Below are 21338 nucleotides of genomic sequence, written 5' to 3'. Positions count from 1 at the left end.
CAGTGTGATTCTTTTAAAACAAATTGGTTATATATAAAGGACACAAAAATATTCATTGTTTTTTTTTCTTTTTAAAAAGTTCGTATAAATTTAGGGGATATAAGTGCAGTTCTATTATTGCATACATTGCATAGTGGTGAAGTCTGTACTTTTAGTGTAGTCATCATTTGAATAGTGTACATTGTTCTCATTGCATAATTTCTTATCCCTCACTCTCCTCCCACTCTCCCACCCTTCCTAGTCTTCAATGTCTATTCTTTTTCAGATAGTTTGCTGTTTGCATATAGAAATGCTACTGATTTTTTGTAAGTTGATATTTGTATCCTGCAGTGCACTAAACTCATATATTGGTTCCAAAAGTTTTTTTGGTGGACTCATATATATATATATGACAATTTGACTTACTCTTTTTTCATTTTGATACTTTTTATTTCTTTCTCTTACCAAATTGCTCTGACTAGAACTGTCAGTATTATTTTGAATAGGAGTGGTGAAAGTGGACATCCTCATCTTGTTTCAGTTCTTAGGGGAAAGGATTTCAATTTTCCCCCCTTTCATATGTTGTTAACTATGGCTTTGTCATATGTGGCCTTTATTTTGCTGAAGTGTGTTTCTTCTATGCCTAGCTTATTGAGGATTTTTATTATGAAGAGATGTCAAATATCATTAAGTGCTTTTTAAGCATCTAGAGTCTAACACATTAAAATATAATTTTCTCATTAAAAACCATACATGTGCAAGACAGAAAAATGGAAATTGCAGAAAAACAGAAAAAGTAAAGATTACAAAATGCCTACCACAAAAAGTGAACAATAACAATTGTATAGTGCTATAACATGTTAAAGATGGATTTATTATTAGTTTTATGCAGTTCATAGGATTTGATCACATGAATTCTTATTTAGTAACAGTGTGTTCTGGAAACCCCCCATGCCATTCATTAAATTTCCACAGCATTTTTATAATAATGGTCAAACTTTTCATCAAGAGGATATACTATAATTAATGAGTCTCTAGTTTATACATTTATATATTTTCCAATTTCTCACTTTTTTTCAAACCACTGAAATAATCATCTTTCTAAGCACATTTCTAAAGTGAAATTTCACAGAAATCTGTGAAATTTTTATTATATTTGTCTTTTATCATATTTAAAGAGATTATTTACAGCATTTCCCTAAATTGCTCTCTAAATTATGACATTTTCTACATTTTGACAAGTTTTTACAAATTGTAGACCAAATCGAGAATGTAAGCATGTGCTCATTTGACTGCATGGTCATCACTACTGGATATTGCTCTTTTTAATAGAAAATTTTTATGATTTTTTATTAAAATATTGTAAAAATTATGCTTCACTGTTTTAATATGCGTGTTACTGCCTGCTAGTGAGGTAAACACTAGTGAGCTAAAATACTCATTTGACATGAAAATTTTGCCTAGAAGAAATATTTCCCTGCATAAATTGTCTACAGAGATAACCCCCCAAAATATATGTGTGTGTATATATAAAGATCTTCATTAGTTATTTATATTGGTGAAATGTTGAAATAAATGGCCATTATTTTGATAATAGTTAGATTATTGTATACATTCTTCATGGAAGAATACATTGCCATATATTTATAGTGTATGTACATACATAAAATAAATCATAATATTTATGATACATTTTCCTCATAGAAAAATGTATGTATTTTGCAATAATTGAAATGGTATGACTGAAGACCATGTCACCAAATGAAAAAAAAAGACATGTTATAATTGTTTAAGTATTTATATTTTACATTGAGAAAGTGCCAATGTATGTATGTATGTATGCAGGCATATGGAAAAAATTAAAACATAAAATATTACGATTATGAGATTTGAGAGGTTATTTTTGTTTGCTTTTATTTACTCAACTTAAAACATTTTAGTATGTTTTTACAATAAAAATGGAGGAAGGGGAGGCATTTGACCATTAGCCCAAAAGAAGTAGAGATGTCTTTTATACATCACTTATTTTTATTGCTATTATCATCATCATAATTTAGGCCTTACCGATTCACAGCTGAACTGATAATACTCCCACATTACTTCACTCATTGTCTCTAGCCTTGGCACATAGTTTTCAATGTTGTTTCATTCTATTTGTATAGAATAAAATTTAAATTTGTTATAATATATACACAATTGATTCAAATGTTTAGCAGTGAATATTCTCATAATTGACTCTGTGTCAAAACCCAGATCTATTAACCCAGTTAACAATAGCTTGATCTTCAAGAGGTTGTATATTATCCTGTGGCTATCTTTGCTATGTAAAATAAGGACACAACTGGTATCTAAGTCTGGTGCCATGCTTTCATCACCAGCGCTTATCTAGTACATAAGATTCAGTGAGTGTTAATAATAAAATAATTTTATTGTCATCTTGTAATTAAAATCTTGCCCCAAGTTGTTTTTTTCTCAGCCACATTATGCTAATTAGTGACTGTATTATTCTATAACATTGTGAGGAATTGTCTGCTACACACACATATGCAGACACACACTACATACTTTCTCCTATAATTTCAACAGCTCCCTCAACAACAACCTCTATTGCCTTTCTCCATCCGTATTATACACATGTTTCTAGTTCTCTAATACTCTGCTCAGCCCCAAATTAATACTTAGGAAGGTACCTATGCAGTGGTGTGATGGGGAAAGCTAATAGTGCTCATGAGAGCTGAATATTAATTTTTATAAACTTTGTGAGTTTGTAGACATAATTTTGGGACATTGAAATAAAAAAATATGGGAGTACTGCACCAGGGAATTAAACTATGTTATAAACACGCACTTGCTTCCTGATTTTTTTCTTCCAGAAGCCAGTTAAACATTTACTAGTAGGAAACTATAACTTTACATCTTTAAACTTCTTTGACTTCTGTATAACACACATTGGGCTACTCATCTTAAATCAGAAGATGTTACTTCAAAACTTATTTTTGCTATTATTTGATATTGGACTGTCTCTCAGTAGTACAATTGTCAGTTTGCCTTATCTATTTCCTGTGGTTAACATCAACTTAAGAGATTGGTTTTTGCATAAATCAAATTAGCAACTAAGAATTGTGTTTGTTAATCAAAACACACAATATAGAAAGTCCTGTAATTATCACTTAACATTTTATTTCAACTGGTCTTTAAAATTAAACATTATAGAAATTTATTATTTTTAAAATGACACTCTAGAAACAATATTCTTTTATCAAACTGTGAATTAGGTGCAGCTTATAAGCCATTGTCTATACCTTTGAATAAGTAAAATGTTATGCTATTGATTTAAGGACTAAAGCAAGAACCTCCAATAAGATGTTTTCTTAATTTTGGAAAATTAAATCTCAAATTAACTAGGTCATTGGATATTTTTAATCATGAATTTTTACTTCTCTGACAAAATTAACTCAGTCTTTAAAATGTGCTTCCTACCTAAGTGAATTGTGGAATTAGCCATATGGAGAAGAATTGAAATTATATTAATTTCAAAATTTTCCATTTTTCATGCAGCTCTGTATTAAAAATAATATCGACTAGAAATGAATTTACTATGAAGTTAATATGTTTAAAGTGTAACCTCTTTACATAGAAGGGATTGTTCTAACATATCGTGCCTTATTTTATATTTGTAATCCTGAGTGTTTTTTAAATTAAAGAATACCTTCAAAATTGTATAAGTTTCAGATCGCTTCTTGGTTCTGATAAAGACCATTTATTTTCTGCTCTGAGTGTTCTGGCTCACAGCTTGGTCTCAGTGACTGCTAGGTCTGCTTTGTTTTCTCAAAGGGTTTTTCTTGAATGTGTTCGATTGACTCATTGAACCTAAATCAATCTTTATGTCAGAATGTAGCTGTGCCTAACCTGGAGGGGATAAACAAAATCCTTAAATTTCATCAAGGCCCTGGCTTGGAACCCATTCAAATGAAGAATTAAAATTAGAGTTTTTCGTTGATCTCCAGTTACTTGGTTGAGTTGTCAGAAATAAGAGAAACATACATTGTAAAATGTCCCAAATTTTGTTCAAAGCCCCAGGATTCTGTAAAAGTGATTCCATTTGTCATCTTCTAATAACATAATTTTAGGCCATTCAATGTTACATTTTTTTTATTATGAAAGAAAGATTTCAGTGCTTATGATGTATTCTCCTTAGATAGAAGTATAATTTTAACAAATAATGGCAATTAAAGGCTATTTCATTTCTAATTGTTATAAAATACAAAAAATTACAAGCTACTTTGATTCAAAAAATTTAAACATGAGCTCACTGATATGAGAAACATTTTTATTGTTATATTTATCTTCAGAGGTAATAATACAATTATGTAATGATTGTTTTGACCTATGTATAACCTCATGTTCCTATGCCTCACTTGATGACTCATACAGTCTGGATAGTCGCAGAAGAAATGTTGGGGCTGCTAAGAAGGGTGAGCAACAGCAACATCCAATGGCTAGTTACAGAACATTTCAATATTTTTACACTAGTCATGCCGGTACATCCCACTGATTATTGTCCTTCTTTATATCAAGCAAAATTGTCCCAAAATTCACATTTTAGGCATAATTAAAATGTTTTCCTAGCTACACACAGGTTACCTAAAGCCAAATATTTTCACGAAATCATTATTCATTTAAAGAATCGTTTTGATGGCAAGCTGATTTTTAATCTTATTCAGTGTAGTCTTACTGATTGTGATGTACATATAAGTGAAATGGTGTTGTGGTATTGAAGTATAACAAATAAGGTACGCATACTCAGAAATAGAGTTATATGCATCAATGTTTATATGTAATAAGCCATAAAATTAATCCTAATGATCTCAATTCTCATTCTTATGAGTTGGAATGGGGAATGTGGCAGGGTCTACTGTTGGAGCTTAATGATGCACATAAGAATATTTGAGGCACTCATTCAGACAAGCTTAGAGCAATTGTCTCTAAATAGCATCCTTTGAAATATTTTGATTGCAGTAACTTTGTGTAGACACATTTAATCCTCACATTAGCCCTATGAGATAGAAATCATTATAGTATATATGGTTAATAAGACTTCATTTGTAGCTTCGTGAGATACAATGGATATCCAAAAACGCTACACACATTTAATACATGCATCTTGACTAATTTTGACATATGTATATATCCATGATATTATTACCAAAATCAAGATAATAAACATATTCATCACCTTCTAAAATTTTCTAATATTCTTTGTGTGTGTGTGTGTGTGTTTGTGGTAAGAACATTTAACATGCAACCTATCCTAATATTCTAAAGTAAACAATACTATATTGGTAACTGTAGGTACTATACTTAATAGCTTATCTCTAGAAAGTATTCATCTTGCATAAATGAAATGTTATGCCCATTGAACAGCTACCCATTTTCTCCCACTCCCACACTCTAGAAACCACCATTCTATTCTGTGTCTATACATTTGATGACTAGATACCTCATACAAATAGAATCATGCAGAGTTTATTTTAATCATAACAGAACCTAGGAACTAAACAGTACTTTAAATAATGAGCTATTTTCTGCATTATATTAGCAAGGGTTAGAATCATTTGTTTGAAGTAAAATTTCCTGACTGTATTAGTATTTATGTTAGTTGATAAATTATAGCCATGTACATGCATATGAATATGTGAAGTTCATAAGTTTTGATAATATTTTAACATGTTAATCAGAGTTAATACACAGGGTCCTCAAGTAATAAGTAATTATTCATTAGAACAGAAGTCATACTCATCTATAAACTGTTACTTCTATTGTCTAATATCTTTCATTTTTAATCAATCCTCATATGCCTGTTTGTACTTAGATACATTCTGCATATCTTCACCTTGAACAACTTCTCACTTTCCAAAGCTCGCAACAAACACGTGCCTCATTTCACATAGCTTTCTTGACTCACTCATTTAGAATGATCTAAAAACAATGAGTAACTAATATGAATCAGAATATTGTTTTTTGCTTGTCTTAGCAATTTTGTGAAGGATATTTTGAATGTCTTCTTTGGTTTTTTATAATGACATAGTAATTGTTTTTATGACTTTTACAATAAACTGTGAAGTCCTGTAACATCTGGCCACATTCCTGTGGTAACAAAGTCTAGGAAAGAGAAGACTTCATTTAATTGTGAATTGCTCCTGTTCTTTTCATAAAAGAGGTAGGAAAGTATAAGGAGAAATAAGATTTAAATGAATATCATTATCATCATCATTTTTATCATCAAATATTTATTGATACTTGTCCTTTTTCAAACCTTTAAGGACTACTGTAATGAATTTTAAAAGCCTCTGTCCAAACCTGGGATGTTTATAGACAGGAAAATAAAGCGTGAGTAAAATTCCTTGGAGAGCTTTTGAAAACAGATATAATATTCTAATAAATTCTTTCCAAACAATGGGAATATTAGCAAATGATTGTCAATCAAATGCCAAATCTGTGCTAGTTTAATCCAGTACTTGATATATACTGCCAATATATTTATTAATGATATACATTTTCCTAGTAACCACTTCATACACTTTCAATATTTTTCTCTTTAAATTTTTGGAAAAAAAAAATTTTAAAGTGTTCCTATGGAAAAGATTAATTTCCAGGGAACTTTTTCATAGGTTAGGCTTCCTAAGAAAGAGACTGAAATTTACATGTAGGTGGGTTATCGGTGACTACTTTCAATAGTAATGCCTGTGAGGGTAAAGAGAAGTAGGACTGGGAAAGCAAGATGGTGAGCTAAGTTGTAGTTATAACAGAAGCCTCAGTTGATCCCTCCAGGAATTATGAAATGGGGATGGCCCCTTCATAGTTGATCCATACTGAGTCGCCTTCACTCATTGCACAGCAGAGGGGAGGCCTAAACTTGGGCAAGGCAGACCCCTTTGGCCCTGCGATATTCAATTCCTAGGGAAAAATTTCACTCTGAATTTGGTAGGAAACTCCTCTACCTGTGGAGGTTCTGCTGCTACTGTTCTGAATGGGGATGTGGAATGCTCATTACTTTATCTACTATAGTCAACCCTTTGAGCTGCTCAGATCTGCCTGCTTTCTAAAATAAGTACACCTAATCTCGAAACAGATACCCAAAATTCTAATTTGCCTCTTCCTGGGTAAATGGACAAGATCACTTTCAGGGATTACTGGGAAGAACTCCAGTTTCTTTCACCAAAGTTGATCTGGGTACTAAGCTTCTGATACTTCTCTTTCTCCTCTGCTGTGCAAATTATATTACCCTCATCTTTGGATAGAAAATATGCTGGCCTACTGGATTACCTGATGAATTAATCTAGAAACTCATACCTGAGAGTTGATCTCCTAGGAAGGCTGTGACTTTTTTGTTTGTTCATGAATGACAATGAAGACTCTGCTCAGTAGATCACCTTAATGCCACATATTTTTATCCTTGTCCCTACTTTATAACCGCATCCTACTTCCCCCCCCCTCCACATTATCAGCAGCACTTACCCCTGTATCTTAGTCCATTTGAGCTTCTATCACAAAATCCCATAGACTGGGTAACTTATAAATAACAGAAATTTATTTCTTATAGGTCTAGAGGCTGAGAAGTCCAAAATCGAGGTGGCAACAGATTTGGTGTCCAGTGAAGGTCATTTGCTGGTACATAGATTGTGCCTTCTAGCCATGTCGTCACATGGGGGAAGTTTCCTCAGGCCTATTTTATAAGGACACTAATTCCATTGATGAGGCCTGTGCCCTTATGACCTAATCACTTTAGGGATTAGGATTTCAACATGTGAATTTGGAGGGATCACAAACATTTCAGTCCCTATCATAATAAGAAACTTCTTTCCTTGACTGATAGTTTCTTAGCACAAAGAGCCTACAACAACCATACATTTCAAAAAGGAATTCTAGTGGTATTCTCTAGCACAAGGATCTCTCCCCTGGTAATCAGTGCCTCTAGTTTAGTGGAGCCTATATTTTCAGGAATGCAAAGCACAAATTTCCCAATTGTTCACAAAGAAGGATGTCACATGATCCACTCACTTTTACCCCCTGTTTCCCAATTCCATATATTATACCTATTGGGAACAAAGCATCATATAATGATTATTGATGTAGAGTGCATACTGCATTCTATAAGATGGTATTCCATCCCCAAAATCTCTCATCTCCAAACTGGCATCTCAGTTACACCTAGTAGTTTTTGGTTGATGTGCTACATCATAAAACCAACAGATCCATTATTATCTGGTTGCTACCATGTTTTGCTGTAAAGTAGCTTCCTTGGTCCAATGAGATGTTATGAGAGCTCTCATATTGATGGATCAACATTACATAAGCCCTTGAGTAGTAATGCTGGCCAAACACCTGTTGGCAGGAGAAATAAGAAAGGCTGACCATTAAGTGTGTAGTGGCTGTGCTCTCTGTTCCTGGAAGATTGGATATCTGAGGGAAGCCACTCAAGCTACTCTGTTCATGCCTGTTGTACCACTATTGTGGTGGTTGATGCCAGAGAAGGACAGATGTTGAGTTCTGGCTGAGTTCTTTCTGTATGGTTATTTAATGCCTCTTCTTCATTAACATGCATTGCAGAGACCTTCACACTTCATACCCACTCCTATTAGTCCAGTATATGCCTCTTTCTCATATTTCCCTGACCCAGGTGGTCTCATATTTTACCTTCCAGTCCAGCCATGTCATTTGCCACTACCTAAAACTCCATGCATATTCTTATCTTAGGCTATTTCCACCCGAAGATTATAACCACGTCATATGACTGAAGATCTGCCCATCAGAAGGATTTCCCTTTTGCTTTATCTTCTTAGGTAACCTCTTAATAAGGCTTTAAGGAAGCAGCAGTCTGTTTCCAGTTTATACCCATATGCCAAGTCAACCCATCCATGAACCAAGCTCAGACTTTTTATTTTTCCTTCAGGTGGCCACCAGGGAGGCCCATACAGAAATAGTATGAACTTAGGATGAGTTTCTTTTGTGACAGAAGTACGTAACCTAAGAGTGCAACTATCTGTGATCTCTGGCATATTCACACACAATTCTCGATGTTCTACCTACTGTAGGTTGCTACTGGTCTTGCCAAATGCATTGAAAGTCCTGTACTCATGGATACTTGATGTCTCATGGTCAGATGTTTCATCTTAACCACTTACCCAGACTTATGCCAGAAACAATTTCTCAATTTCAGGATAATTCTCTGCTACATATCTTTTAGTTTTGGTCCAGAGTCTTGGTCTATGATTCTTCCTCTGGCACTACTATAAATAGTATGCATCATATTTTCCACTACATATATCTTTAATACCATAGACTAGGCTTCTAAGATATATGGGCCAAACAGCAAAATAGCTTGTACACTGTCTGAAACTGCTACAGAGTTCCATTAATTTAGTAAAATTCATGTCCATTATCTCTTTAAATATTTATCCTATTATACTATCTCTCCCTTTTACTTTAGGGATTCCAGTTGCAAGTCAGTTAGAACCTTCAATATTATTCTACATCTCTTAGAAGCTCTTTTCTGTTTTCTTAATCTTTTCACCTCCAATGGTTTCCTTTTGCTTAATTTATACTTCCTTATCTTCAAGTTCATTGGTTCTTTCCTATGTCCAGTCCACTGATAAGCTCATTAAATTAATTCTTCATCTTGTAACTATTATTTTCCCAGCATTTAAATTTGAATATTTTTATAGTTTCCATCTCTTGTGATATTCCTCATTGATTCAGTCATCTGTCTACCTTTTATGATCTATTTTTAACATATCAGTCATTTTTTAAATAGATATTTTAAATTCCTTCTCTGATCATTTTAATCTCTCTGTCAACTTTATTCTTATTCCATCCACTTTTTGTTGTTTCTGGATTTTTTTTGTACATCTCATAATTTTTGGTTGACATACCTTTAAACACTAAGGTTGCATGTTTGCTTAGTTTATTTCTCATAGAATAGCATTTGCTGGACTGCCTATCTGGAAATCTTTTATATGACAGTTAAAATTGTTTGTTTTTAATTTAAATGTTGTTCATAATAAGAAACCTTTACAGAACTCTCATTTTGCTTTTGGAGCTCTTATGATATTTTTTAATTTTGTAATTCAAAATGTTTAGAAATATGAATTTGAATTTTTAAAGTCATTGATTCTTAAGTCCATAAATTATGCAATTATCATATGCCTGTATTAACTTGATTATGTCCTTTGTAAATATCATACCATTATGTAAATTTTAGTCATTTCAAAATGTTATCACAATTTGAATGTATTCAGTAGTAGTTAAGCAGACTATTTTGATCATTTACTACATGAAAAGTTTTGTATTTGGCATTTTCATGAAGTAAAAATAAATAGGTATGATCCCTGGCTCAAATAACTAGGAATGAAGTTTTGAAGATAAGACAATAATTCAAATAAATAAACTCCAAGGAGACTCTGACAAATGATATTAGCTGATATGCATTAGGAGACATCGAAAGGAATATTTAAAAGTAACTAGAATTTTGTAGGACCTCAAATAAAAAAACAGATTGCAAACAGAGATGTGGAAATGACATTTGACGCAGAACTATCAGGAGCTAACACGGATATGAGAAAATATAGAGAATGTTTAATTTTAAGCCAGTTTGATAAAAAAGCAGCGGTCCTTAGCTATGATTTACCATCATCTAGAGAGATTTTTTAAAATATAGCTTTTCAGTCCTGTTTCTCAGCGATTCAGATTTGGGATTTTGTATTTTTAAAAACTCCACAGTTGATTGTATTATTCAATCAGGTTTATAAACCAGGAGATGAGAGTAGTTGATAATATCAGTCAGAGCAGCCACAAGAAAGGAAAGATTGGAACAGAGAATTTGGTTTTAGGCGAGGGAGACTACATTTATTTCTGGGGGCAATGGAGAGTTCATAAAGGATGTTTCAAGGTTCTCATATGTGAAATGAAAAAAATTAAGAATCAGGAAAGTGATTTTGAAAAACTTGTCTGAACATGTAACGCTGACCAATGGGAAGAAGTTGGGTAAAAAAGGAATGAAGAGAAAGTAAGAAAAAAAAAAAAAAACAGACTGAAAAAAGACAGCTGATTGACATATATATATATGTATATATATAATCATATATATATGAATATATATAATTTCTATTATAATATTGTTGATGCATGAAAATATTTTGCTGATCAAACCTGTCAGTTTATGAACTTAAATGGCTTGATTCTAAAAGGATTGTGTAATTTCCAATGTGAAAATATTCACTCTGGAGGCAATGTTGAGGCGGACTAGTAAAGAGGATTTTCACATAAGTGGGATCATAGAAAAAACCTCAAATATCACAGGTAACCTTCCACTCTGCTTAAAAAAAGAATTGCCTGCATTATGAATGAAATCAAAAACTTTAAAACCACAAACTGAAAATTATTTCAAACATAGACTATTGTTGTAGCTCCAAAGCAGGCAGGCAGGTAGGTGGAAAGAACAATATGTTAGACATAACAAAATAAAAAAAAAAGAAAAAGAAAAAAATGTATCGTGGCTCTTTTGTCAAATGTAATGAAATCATTAGATTTTGTGAAAATCATCTGCTATGCTGTGATGGAGGTGGCAGTGATGAATGCCAGGTCAAGGGAACTATGCAAGGAGTGTAGAACTGTGACTAACACATAAATATGCATTAGATAAATTAATGACTAGTAAGAAATACCTGGTATATGAAGCAATGTAGGCAAAAAACTGAGACTGACACTTCAGCCAAGGCTTTGATCATGTCTAATAAATACTATTTTTTTTTTAGATGTGCTATGTCAAAGGATTGTTATCCTATGAAGATAAACAATTTTGTTGTAATAATAATCAGGTAGCATATGTATTGTTTTATATATATGTATATGCATAATTATGAACATCTCTCTACTATGCTACAGTAGACATATTTTTATTCATAGTTTACAGATGAATAACTTAGAGTTTGGATAGGTTGGTAATTATTTGTGGGAGATCATTGTGAACCAAAGTCCAAGACCCTCCACAACTGTGTGTCTTTTTCCACACATGAACATGTCTTTGTTTGAAGGTGGGAAAAAGCAGGGGTCCCATTAAATATTTCCCGTTGGCTGCACACTCTTTTCGTTACGCGCCTCAGAGGCATCACCATCACCTCATTGGATTCTGACTCTCACTTTTGCAAGGACTAATAGTTTCCCCAGATTCTCAAGAACTGCTTTGTTCATGGTTGAGAAGAGGCTGGGATTTCTGAGAAAATAACAGAAATCCGTAAAACAAAATACAAAAACATGCACACATAAACCCATACACACATATACGACAAGGATTTATTTTTTAACAAATATTTGAATGTATGCAGTTTGAATGAGACAGACAAAATCTATGCCTTTATGAAGCTAAGCTTGTCATGGAGAAAGACAGACAAAATGAAAAATAATATGAATAAATCTTATGGAATGCTAGAAGGAGATTACTTGTTATAGGAGGAAAACATAAAACGGGATAATGGCGATTGTGGATTAAGACGAGAATGCAATTTTGTATCGTGTGGTTGAATAGTCCTCACTGAGATAGTGACATTTGAGTAAAAACCTGAAGAAGATGTAGATTGTGAAATATGTGGAAGAGATTTCTTGGGAAGGGAATAAAAGTACAAAGGTCTTATAAGAACAGCATGCCTAAAACATTTGAGAAAACATAAGATCAATGTAAGTAAAGTAGACTAGTCAAGGGTGAGATTAAAATAAGATGAAGTTAGAAAAGTAAAGGAGACTTTGATATGTATGAATCTGAAGGACTATAATGTTAAAAATGAGAATGGTTTATAGAGACCAAAATGTTCACATTGGCTAGTTATTCCATTCTTATCCTCTTTGGAGGCTACTTAGAAAGTCAAATTATAACCACAATTTTAATTAATGAATAAAACATTAGGAACAAAAGATCCTAATATAATCTTGATGATGCTATCTCTAGCTAAATTGAGACACGTTTGCCTTTTGTGGAAAGAACATTTCAACAACAGAGTGGAGTGTCTTTTGTCAAATCTCCTCATCTCCCAACATTGCTGGATGCATCCTGTCCCAAACTCTTTTAACACTTTCTGTCTCTGCCCCCACACTTTTGTTATAAATTGACCATCTATCTTTTTTTAACTGAAAATTTCAGCACTGACTCTGCCAACACTCTACATAGTGATACAGAGACTTTTCACTTATCTTCCTAATTGGAATGGTGGTGTCTTTGGAACTGCCCAAATCACTAATTAAATATAATGTGGTTGTGATATTTTTATCAAGAACCTGAAAGTCATAAAATGTTAAACATGTATCAGACCTTGGCTAGGTTGTTTTTGGTGCATGCCTATACTCTATCATCCCAATAAACCTATGATGTACCAATAAGTAATTCATTTACAAGTGGGAAACTTGATTGATTATGCTTGTACTAAATTTTGTTGTTACAAATATCTGCCCTTTCCTGGGGGAGAAACATTCTTTCCCATTCCATTTCTGTTGGACTTAGTCGTATAACTTGATTTGTAAGTGAAAGACTTAAGAGTCACCTATATTTTATGTCATATGACCAAGCCCAACATGAAAGAGAAGTGTCTTTCTTCCTCTTAAACACAGATGTCAATGTCCCAGATAGAGTATGATTCATTAACATTGGTCTCAACGTGAAGATAATGTAAAGAGGATCGGTAACTCACTCTAATAATGGAGAGTGAGTGGGAAATAAAGCTGTGTCATGAACCTCTGAAATTAGTGTACCTGGCACATAGTAAGAGCCCCACATGTCAGCTATTTTCATTGTCTTCTTCATCGTAAGAAGCTTATTACTTATCTCTTTTTACAACTAGGTATTACGTAGTGGCTACAAGAACCATGTTTTCCAAATGGTATCTACGGTATTACTCAGCATAGCAACTTATGCACATAACAGAGTAGCTGCAGGGTAGGTAATTTAAAGTAATGATCAGAAGCACAAGTCAGAGGAAACATGATTTAAATTCTTGTTTGCTGTTATGGCCTGTGTGGCCTGGAAGTTTTACTTACACTCTGAATACTCACCAGTGAGTTAAGGTTAATGAGATCTGCTTATTGGTTTGACGAGCATTCACTAAGATAATGTGCAGGAAGCCTTAAGGGCAGGGCACACCATTAAGTGCTCAATCAATGCTAGTTTTTATTAGTAGATGCTTGCTAGTAATGGATATGATGGGCAAATAAATTATTCTAACAATTCTACAATGGTTCTGTGCTCTTTCCAGATATTTCAAACATACGAAACACAATCTTGCTTTCTATTAAACTCTGCTTATGTTATTATCTAGATGTTTTCTATCTGTAAATTATTGCTTCCCTAACAACGTTTTTGGGTTAACAGGAAGTTTATTTTTTGGTTTGGTACCTCTAGCTGAGCATAGAGGTGGTTCCTGGTAGGTGCTTAAAAATACTCGCTACTTGGCCTTTGAAAATCCCAAGTATTTAGCCAAACTTAGATTTCATTTAGAAATCTCAGAGAGCCCATTAATGGATTCACTAAAGCCAAATTTAGAAAACTTCAAACTCATTCTTAATTCTTGTAGGTAATAAATGTTTGACTCTCAAACACCATTACAAAAAAAAAAATATATATGAATTAGTATTCACAGTGACAACTTGATATAATTCATTACTTCACTAATATTTTCAACAAACATTACAATAAAAACAATGTCTTCAACATATTAAGCTTGTGCTTTGTTTTTGTCATTCACATTAAATTAGTAATCTGGATGTTCACAGACGTAATATATTCAACCTTGGAAAATGTTTTATTTTGCTACCAAATATCAAGTTATCATCATAGCGAGAAGTCTTTGTTTCTTGGGGATGTTTACCATAATGAACAAACTTTTGAGTTTTGTATTTAAATGGTTCCATGTTTTGCCTTGTCTGTTCCCACACAGGCATCAATTGTGAAATAAATCTAGATGAATGCCTATCAGAGCCCTGTCTCCATGATGGAGTTTGTATTGATGGTATCAATCATTATACCTGTGACTGCAAGAGTGGGTTTTTTGGAACACACTGTGAAACAAATGCAAATGATTGCCTTTCAAATCCTTGTCTACATGGAAGGTAGCTATTTTTATTTTTTTTATTATTAGCTTCCTGAAAGTATATTTAACTTACAATATTTAAGGCTTATTGTCAAGGGGAAGTTGATAAAGATAATTTTAATTATGCTGTTTCATAAAGCAAGAGCTAAGTACATTTAATATGACAGATGCTGCCAGTTTTAGCTAATGAAATGTACTGATACATTATCTCTGCCCTTCTTTTATTTCTGTTCATTAGCATAAAGTAATTTTCTATAAATGTGGATTAATTAGACTTTAATATACTTAAAGGTAACTGCTCATGTTAATAGAACTAACAGGTAAGATGATGAGACATTCTATTATTTGCTCTATGGAGAGATAATACCATACACTTAGTATTTAAAATGTTCCTAAATAAACTGGTTCTTTCATCCCTATGTGTATGAAAAGTATTTTATGACTCTATGAATCTGTGTAATAACTCCTCTGATCATGGATAAAATATTGGTTAATACACATCTAGAGTGAAGGTATTTCTAGGAGATGCAGGTGGCAAAGAAGAATATATCACAGATGCACCATGCTGCTTGCTTCTGCGTTACTTTTCTTTTCTAATCCTGCCACCTACTTTGTAAGCAGGGAAGGGAGAAAGAAAGTTGGCAGCTCATTGCAATGCAGCCTGGCCATAGCTAACTTCAGTTTCTCACATAAGCCCTAGACATACTTTTTATCTTTTAAAACTATTCGTTCTTTTCATTGCCATGGGGAAAATGGCAAAAATGAAAATTGATCCATTTTTTCAGTCCAGTCACCTTCAAGGATAAGAAACCCAGGAATAAACTCTGCTTTGTATTGCTCGTGGGAGTGCTTTTTTCACCTGAACTAGGAAAGAAAAGTTTAAATGGTGAAACTCCCTTGAAGTTATGCTTTAACATCTACTTATTTGAAAATTTAATTCTAATTCTGTGTTTCAGGTGCACAGAGCTTATTAATAAATATCCATGTTCATGTGATGCAGATGGGACTAGCGTACAATGTAAGATCAAAATTAATGTAAGTCATAATTTTATTAAAGTTATATGACAAAAAATTTTAATTTAAAAGAAAAATCAAATTGCTTGCTGTAGGTTTCGAAGTCATTTCTTTCACAGTTGTTGATGATTTTACTGTTCTCTCATCTTTCCTCTGTGTAATTCTTTGGCTGTTCCAAACAAAACTACAAATCATGGCTTTTTTTTTTTTTCCACCTTTTTCTTCTTTGTCTTTTGTTGTTACAAAATTCCTCAATTCCCCTCCCTCCCGCCGACTGCCCCACCAAACTAAATCCTAGAAGTATCCATTATCAACAGTTGCTCAAATGGCTTAAGTTTTACCATCTGCCTCGTCCTCTCTGGTCTTAGAGACAGAGGTATCTGTGGATATGTAGGAATGACATAGGATTCAATTAATTTAGATCTCACAAGGAGAATATAAATACTGGATGTATATATCAAGAAGTGGGCAACACCTTTATTATTCTCAGGATATGTCTTTCAATCTTCAGGAGTCTCATGTGGTATGATTGACATATGGTATTTTATATGGGATGCACCATTTGTTGAGAAATGTTGGTTGACTGAAGATTGTGACCGTTCTTGGTAGACGAGAATCTTGTGAGCCTTTTGGAATCCTCAGGAGTTCTTCCAAATCATTTTTGGTTGACAATAACATAGTAAAAGGAGGAAGTATACAAACTAAAAGCTTTTGTCATTGTGAAACCATGGGTATTTTATTACATTCTTTGTGTCTCCCTAGTCAGTAAAGCGTAGCTATACTAGTTCTGACATCACAGGGTCACGTGTGAGAATGCTCATGAAACACAGTAGCTATTCAGTAAATGGCCCTTTCAGAGACGGGTGATGGAGTAGTTAAATGAGAACCAGGATTGAAACTCTGTATTGCTACTTACCTACTGTGTGTTCTCAAATTGCATTTATTTTGAAATTATGTTTTGACTATTCAATAAAAGTAATCACAGTAACTACCTCAGGTTATTGCAAGAATTAAATGAGATAATGCATGTAAAACAATTAGCACATTTTCTGACACAGTTTTAAAAAGCATAATTATCTGTTGGTATTGTGTTTATTTTGTTCTGGATTGTGAAAGCCATTCTTGATGTGGAAAAGGAAACGTAATAAATCAATTCCCTGGTAGACAATGAATGAACCATACGTCCTGTTTGCATTACCACAAATATTGCCTGAAATAATCACTAACACCATATTTCTTGATAGTACAAATATCATATTCTTTGTTTTGAATTAAAATATCAGTAAATAGACATTTTTGACATATGTATGTATGCATATACCATATGTCAATGCATATGCATATGCCATATGCATACATACATACATATACAGCCAATGTTATGAGAGCAATTGTTAAAATTCTACTTAAGTGCTTCTAGATTTTTTCCTAATATTGTTATTTTAGCATAAGAGCAAATTCATTATACTCAGTGATATTTTTGTCTTAGAAGTATATGTTAGGAATCATTCCATTAAAATGCAAAGAGTCCTCCTTCATTCTTTTTAATAGCTATAAAGTATTCCAAATAAACATTGAAGACCATGTTTATCTGATCAGAGTACGAGCACACTGGCTTACCTATATCCTAGTAAATGAAATCACTTTTTACAAAGTGTTGACTAACTTCATGAGGAAAATACAGTTTGTCATTATTTTAATTTACATTTTCCTAGGTTACTATCAAGATTGAACACCTTTCTATACTATTATTTACCATTTGTAGTTCTTTGTGCCTTGCCTACTTACAGCCCTTTTTCTTTTTGCTTACTTGCCCTTTACTTTTTGATTTGTATATATTATTTTAAATTATAGATAAAACCTACTAGGTTCTGAAAAAATGCAAATCTTTTATAAAATCGGGACACCCTTACTTTATACAGCTTATGAATTGTGAGATTTTCATATTTGTCTTTACCTTTTTCTTCCTAAATGGGCTTTGCCACTCTCCAAAGAAATCCTTCACACTGTAATATCTTAAATATATTTTTATATTCTCATTAGCTACAATTATAGAATTCATGATACTTTAAGTGCTTTAACTCATAGTGAATATATTATGATTGATAAAAACTAGAAATCTAACTTAATGGTTTCTTTTAAGCATAATGATTTTTTCCAAGAAATTTTATCAACGGATCTCTTAATTCTTTCTTGATTTCGCTTTTCATATAATAGACTTCTATAAATAGGTTAGTTTTTGGACTGTTCTGTTTCTTTACTTTTTATCTCATTTGTACTAGTACCATCTAGAATAATTATTATAGCTTAATAATTTTTTAAAAATCTTGTCATGTTCCACCAATGCATTAAGTGTACTCTACATGTAATTTTGCTCATTCTGTAAATCTTAGATATTGAATGTCTATAAGAAATTGAGATATAATAATCATTAGATATACTTCCTGCCTCACCAGCTCCGCATGGAAAGTGATCTACATCTCTCTCTCTCTAATGCTGTGTCCTTCTATCTTACTTACTAGCTGATGTATTTATTTTAACTTTCTCTGTGGTACAATGCTTAGATAACACACTCTGAAGGAGATTCATGAACTGTTTTTCAAGGCTAAAGATGCAAGAGAAATGGAGAAAGATAGGCAGTACTAACTGAAAAGTGCACTTGAGTCAATATAGGGCAAGGTGTTATATGTGAAGTTCCTTAGGAGTGGAAAAAAATATAGTTTATGTTAGGGCTGGATGGGCAACAACACAAGCAAAATTGCTATGATGGTCAATCTTGAGTATCAACTTCATTGGACAGAAGGATGCAAAGTATTATTCCTGAGTGTGTCTATGAGAGTGTTGCCAAAGGAGATTAATATTTGAGTCTGTGAACTGGGAAAGACAGACCCATCCTCAATTTGAGTGGGTACAATCTTATCAACTGCCAGCTAGGCTAGAATAAAGCAGGCAGAAGAATGTGGAAGAGCTAGACTGGCTGAGTATTTCAGCCTCCGTTTTTCTCCCATGCTGGATGCTTCCTGCCCTCAAACATTTGACTCCGAGTTCTTCAGCTTTTGGACCCTTGGACTTCCACCAGTGGTTTGTCAGGGGCTTTTGGGCCTTCAGCCACAGAGGGAAGGCTGCTCTGTCAGCTTCCCTACTTTTGAGGTTTTGGGACTCGGACTGGCTTCCTTGCTCCTCACCTTGCAGACGGCCTATTGTGGGACTTCACCTTGTAATAGTGTGAGTCAGTACTCCTTAATAAACTCCCTTTCATATATACATCTATCCTATTCGTCCTGTTTCTCTAGAGAAACCTAATGCACTTTGTTTTGTTTTTTGTCCAAGTGACAATTAGAGGGAAGCTTTAAAAATTATAATTAATGCTGGAGAAAAGCAAACGCCTGCCTGGGGAGAGAACATATGCCACGACTAGTGAAAAAAAAATGTAATTTAAGTTCTGGATATGCACACACAAACAGAAAAGAAAAGTGAGAAGGGCAGCATAGAAAGCAGATATTTTTCTTTCAAGTTTGATAAGACTTAGGAGGATGACATGTATCCTCATGCACCGTGTGTATGTACATGGAAGCAGTATTATTTCTAAAATATCAAATTATAAATATATATGTTATGAACTAAAATAAAAAAAAAACTTACTGCAGAATTAAAAAAATCATGACTTTCTTAGATGAAGTAGAAATAATAGAATGTGTGCTTTAACTCCTAGTGAATATATTGTTATGAGCAGACTTAATATAAAGTAAGGACTCATGTAAGTTCTCTAAATAAAAAGGAAAGAATTAAAGAACTGTATATAAATAGCAAAGACATGGAATCAACATAGGTAACCATTAGTAGTGGATTGGATAAAGAAAATATGGTACATATACACCATGGAAAACTACAGAGTGATAAAAAATAATCATGCCCTTCACAGCAACATGGATGCAGCTGGAGGCCATAAAACTGAAGTAATTAATGCAGGAACAGAAAAAAGAAAATACCATATGTTCTCACTTATAAGTGGGAGCTAAGGGAGCTAAACATTCAACAACTGTGGAGATAAACATGGGAATAATAGACACTGTGGACTAGAAGAAAGTAGAGGAAAGGAGAGGAGAATGGTTCAAAAAAATGACCTATTGTATACTATGCTCACTACCTAAGTGCAATACACCCATGTAACAAGGCTGCACATGCATCCCCTGCATGTAAAAACCTGAGTACGCATACATGAGTGCGTGTATTTGTGTTTCTCTGAGTGTGAACTGTAATTTATGAGCCTTTAATTTAATATAACTTACATTTTGTCTGCCATGTATATCATGTATGTTTTTCTATTTTTTGTTATTCTTTCACTAGTACATAGTGGATTCTGGCATTCAGAAAATTATTTTCATGTATCCAAATTTACTTTACTACAGAACTCTAAAGTTTCTGTGATTTTTGACAGGTTTAAAAGGGACTTATTTAACAAGTTTTTCTCATTCTTTTTATTTGAAATTAAATGATTGAACCATCAGAATGCTTTCCAGGAGAGGGTTTGAGTTTTGAGTTTGAGTCCATCCCCCTCAACAAATGTTCAGCATTTTCCTACAAATTATTTTAGAGAATATCACTATCCTTTAATTAGAAACAAATCCTTAAAATAAACAAGATCTTGCAACATGGGAACATTCAATACACACACACAGAGTACCTTGCTTTTTCACTTAATCAACCACAGATTATTCCTATATATATATATATAAAATATATGTTATATTATTGTGTATACACACATATATACATATTCGGTAATATATATGTGTATACACACACACAGAGTACCTTTTATAACAGTTTTGGTCAACAAAAGACCACATGTAGGATGGTGATCTTATAAGAATATAATGAAGCTGAAAGATTCTATTGCTTAGTGAGGTTGTAATGTTGCAGTGTAACACGTTCCTCCATGTTGGTGGTGATACTCATGGTTATAAAACTACTGAGCTGCCAGTCATGAAAGTTGAGTATATATAATTATGTATGGTATAAAATACTCGATAACAATAATAAACAACTTATGTTACTGGTTTAGATATTTGCTATACTATACTCTTTATTGTTAGTTTAGATTGTACAGGCTGGGAGTGGTGGCTCACACTTGTAATCACAGCACTTTGGGAGGCCGAGACGGGCGGATCACGAGGTCAGGAGATCAAGACCATCCTGGCTAACACGGTGAAA

At 33.2% G+C, this 21338-nt stretch overlaps 1 protein-coding gene across 2 annotated transcripts in view; it reads left to right on the top strand.

Moving 5' to 3' along the window:
* Window positions 1-21338, top strand: part of EYS (eyes shut homolog (Drosophila)) — a 2062375-nt gene that overhangs the window by 904251 nt on the left and 1136786 nt on the right. For both annotated transcript variants that reach the window (XM_011945635.1, XM_011945634.1), the window contains exons 20-21: window positions 14958-15129; window positions 16067-16145. In XM_011945635.1, the coding sequence (XP_011801025.1) occupies window positions 14958-15129; window positions 16067-16145 (251 nt within the window). The remainder of the gene's footprint in view (window positions 1-14957; window positions 15130-16066; window positions 16146-21338) is intronic.

The sequence above is a fragment of the Colobus angolensis genome, unplaced genomic scaffold (genome assembly GCF_000951035.1).
Source record: "Colobus angolensis palliatus isolate OR3802 unplaced genomic scaffold, Cang.pa_1.0 Scaffold241, whole genome shotgun sequence".
NCBI classification, from domain to species: Eukaryota; Metazoa; Chordata; class Mammalia; order Primates; family Cercopithecidae; genus Colobus; species Colobus angolensis.
The sequence above is the reverse complement of the archived record's forward strand: the minus strand, read 5'-3'. Positions and strand labels throughout refer to the sequence as shown.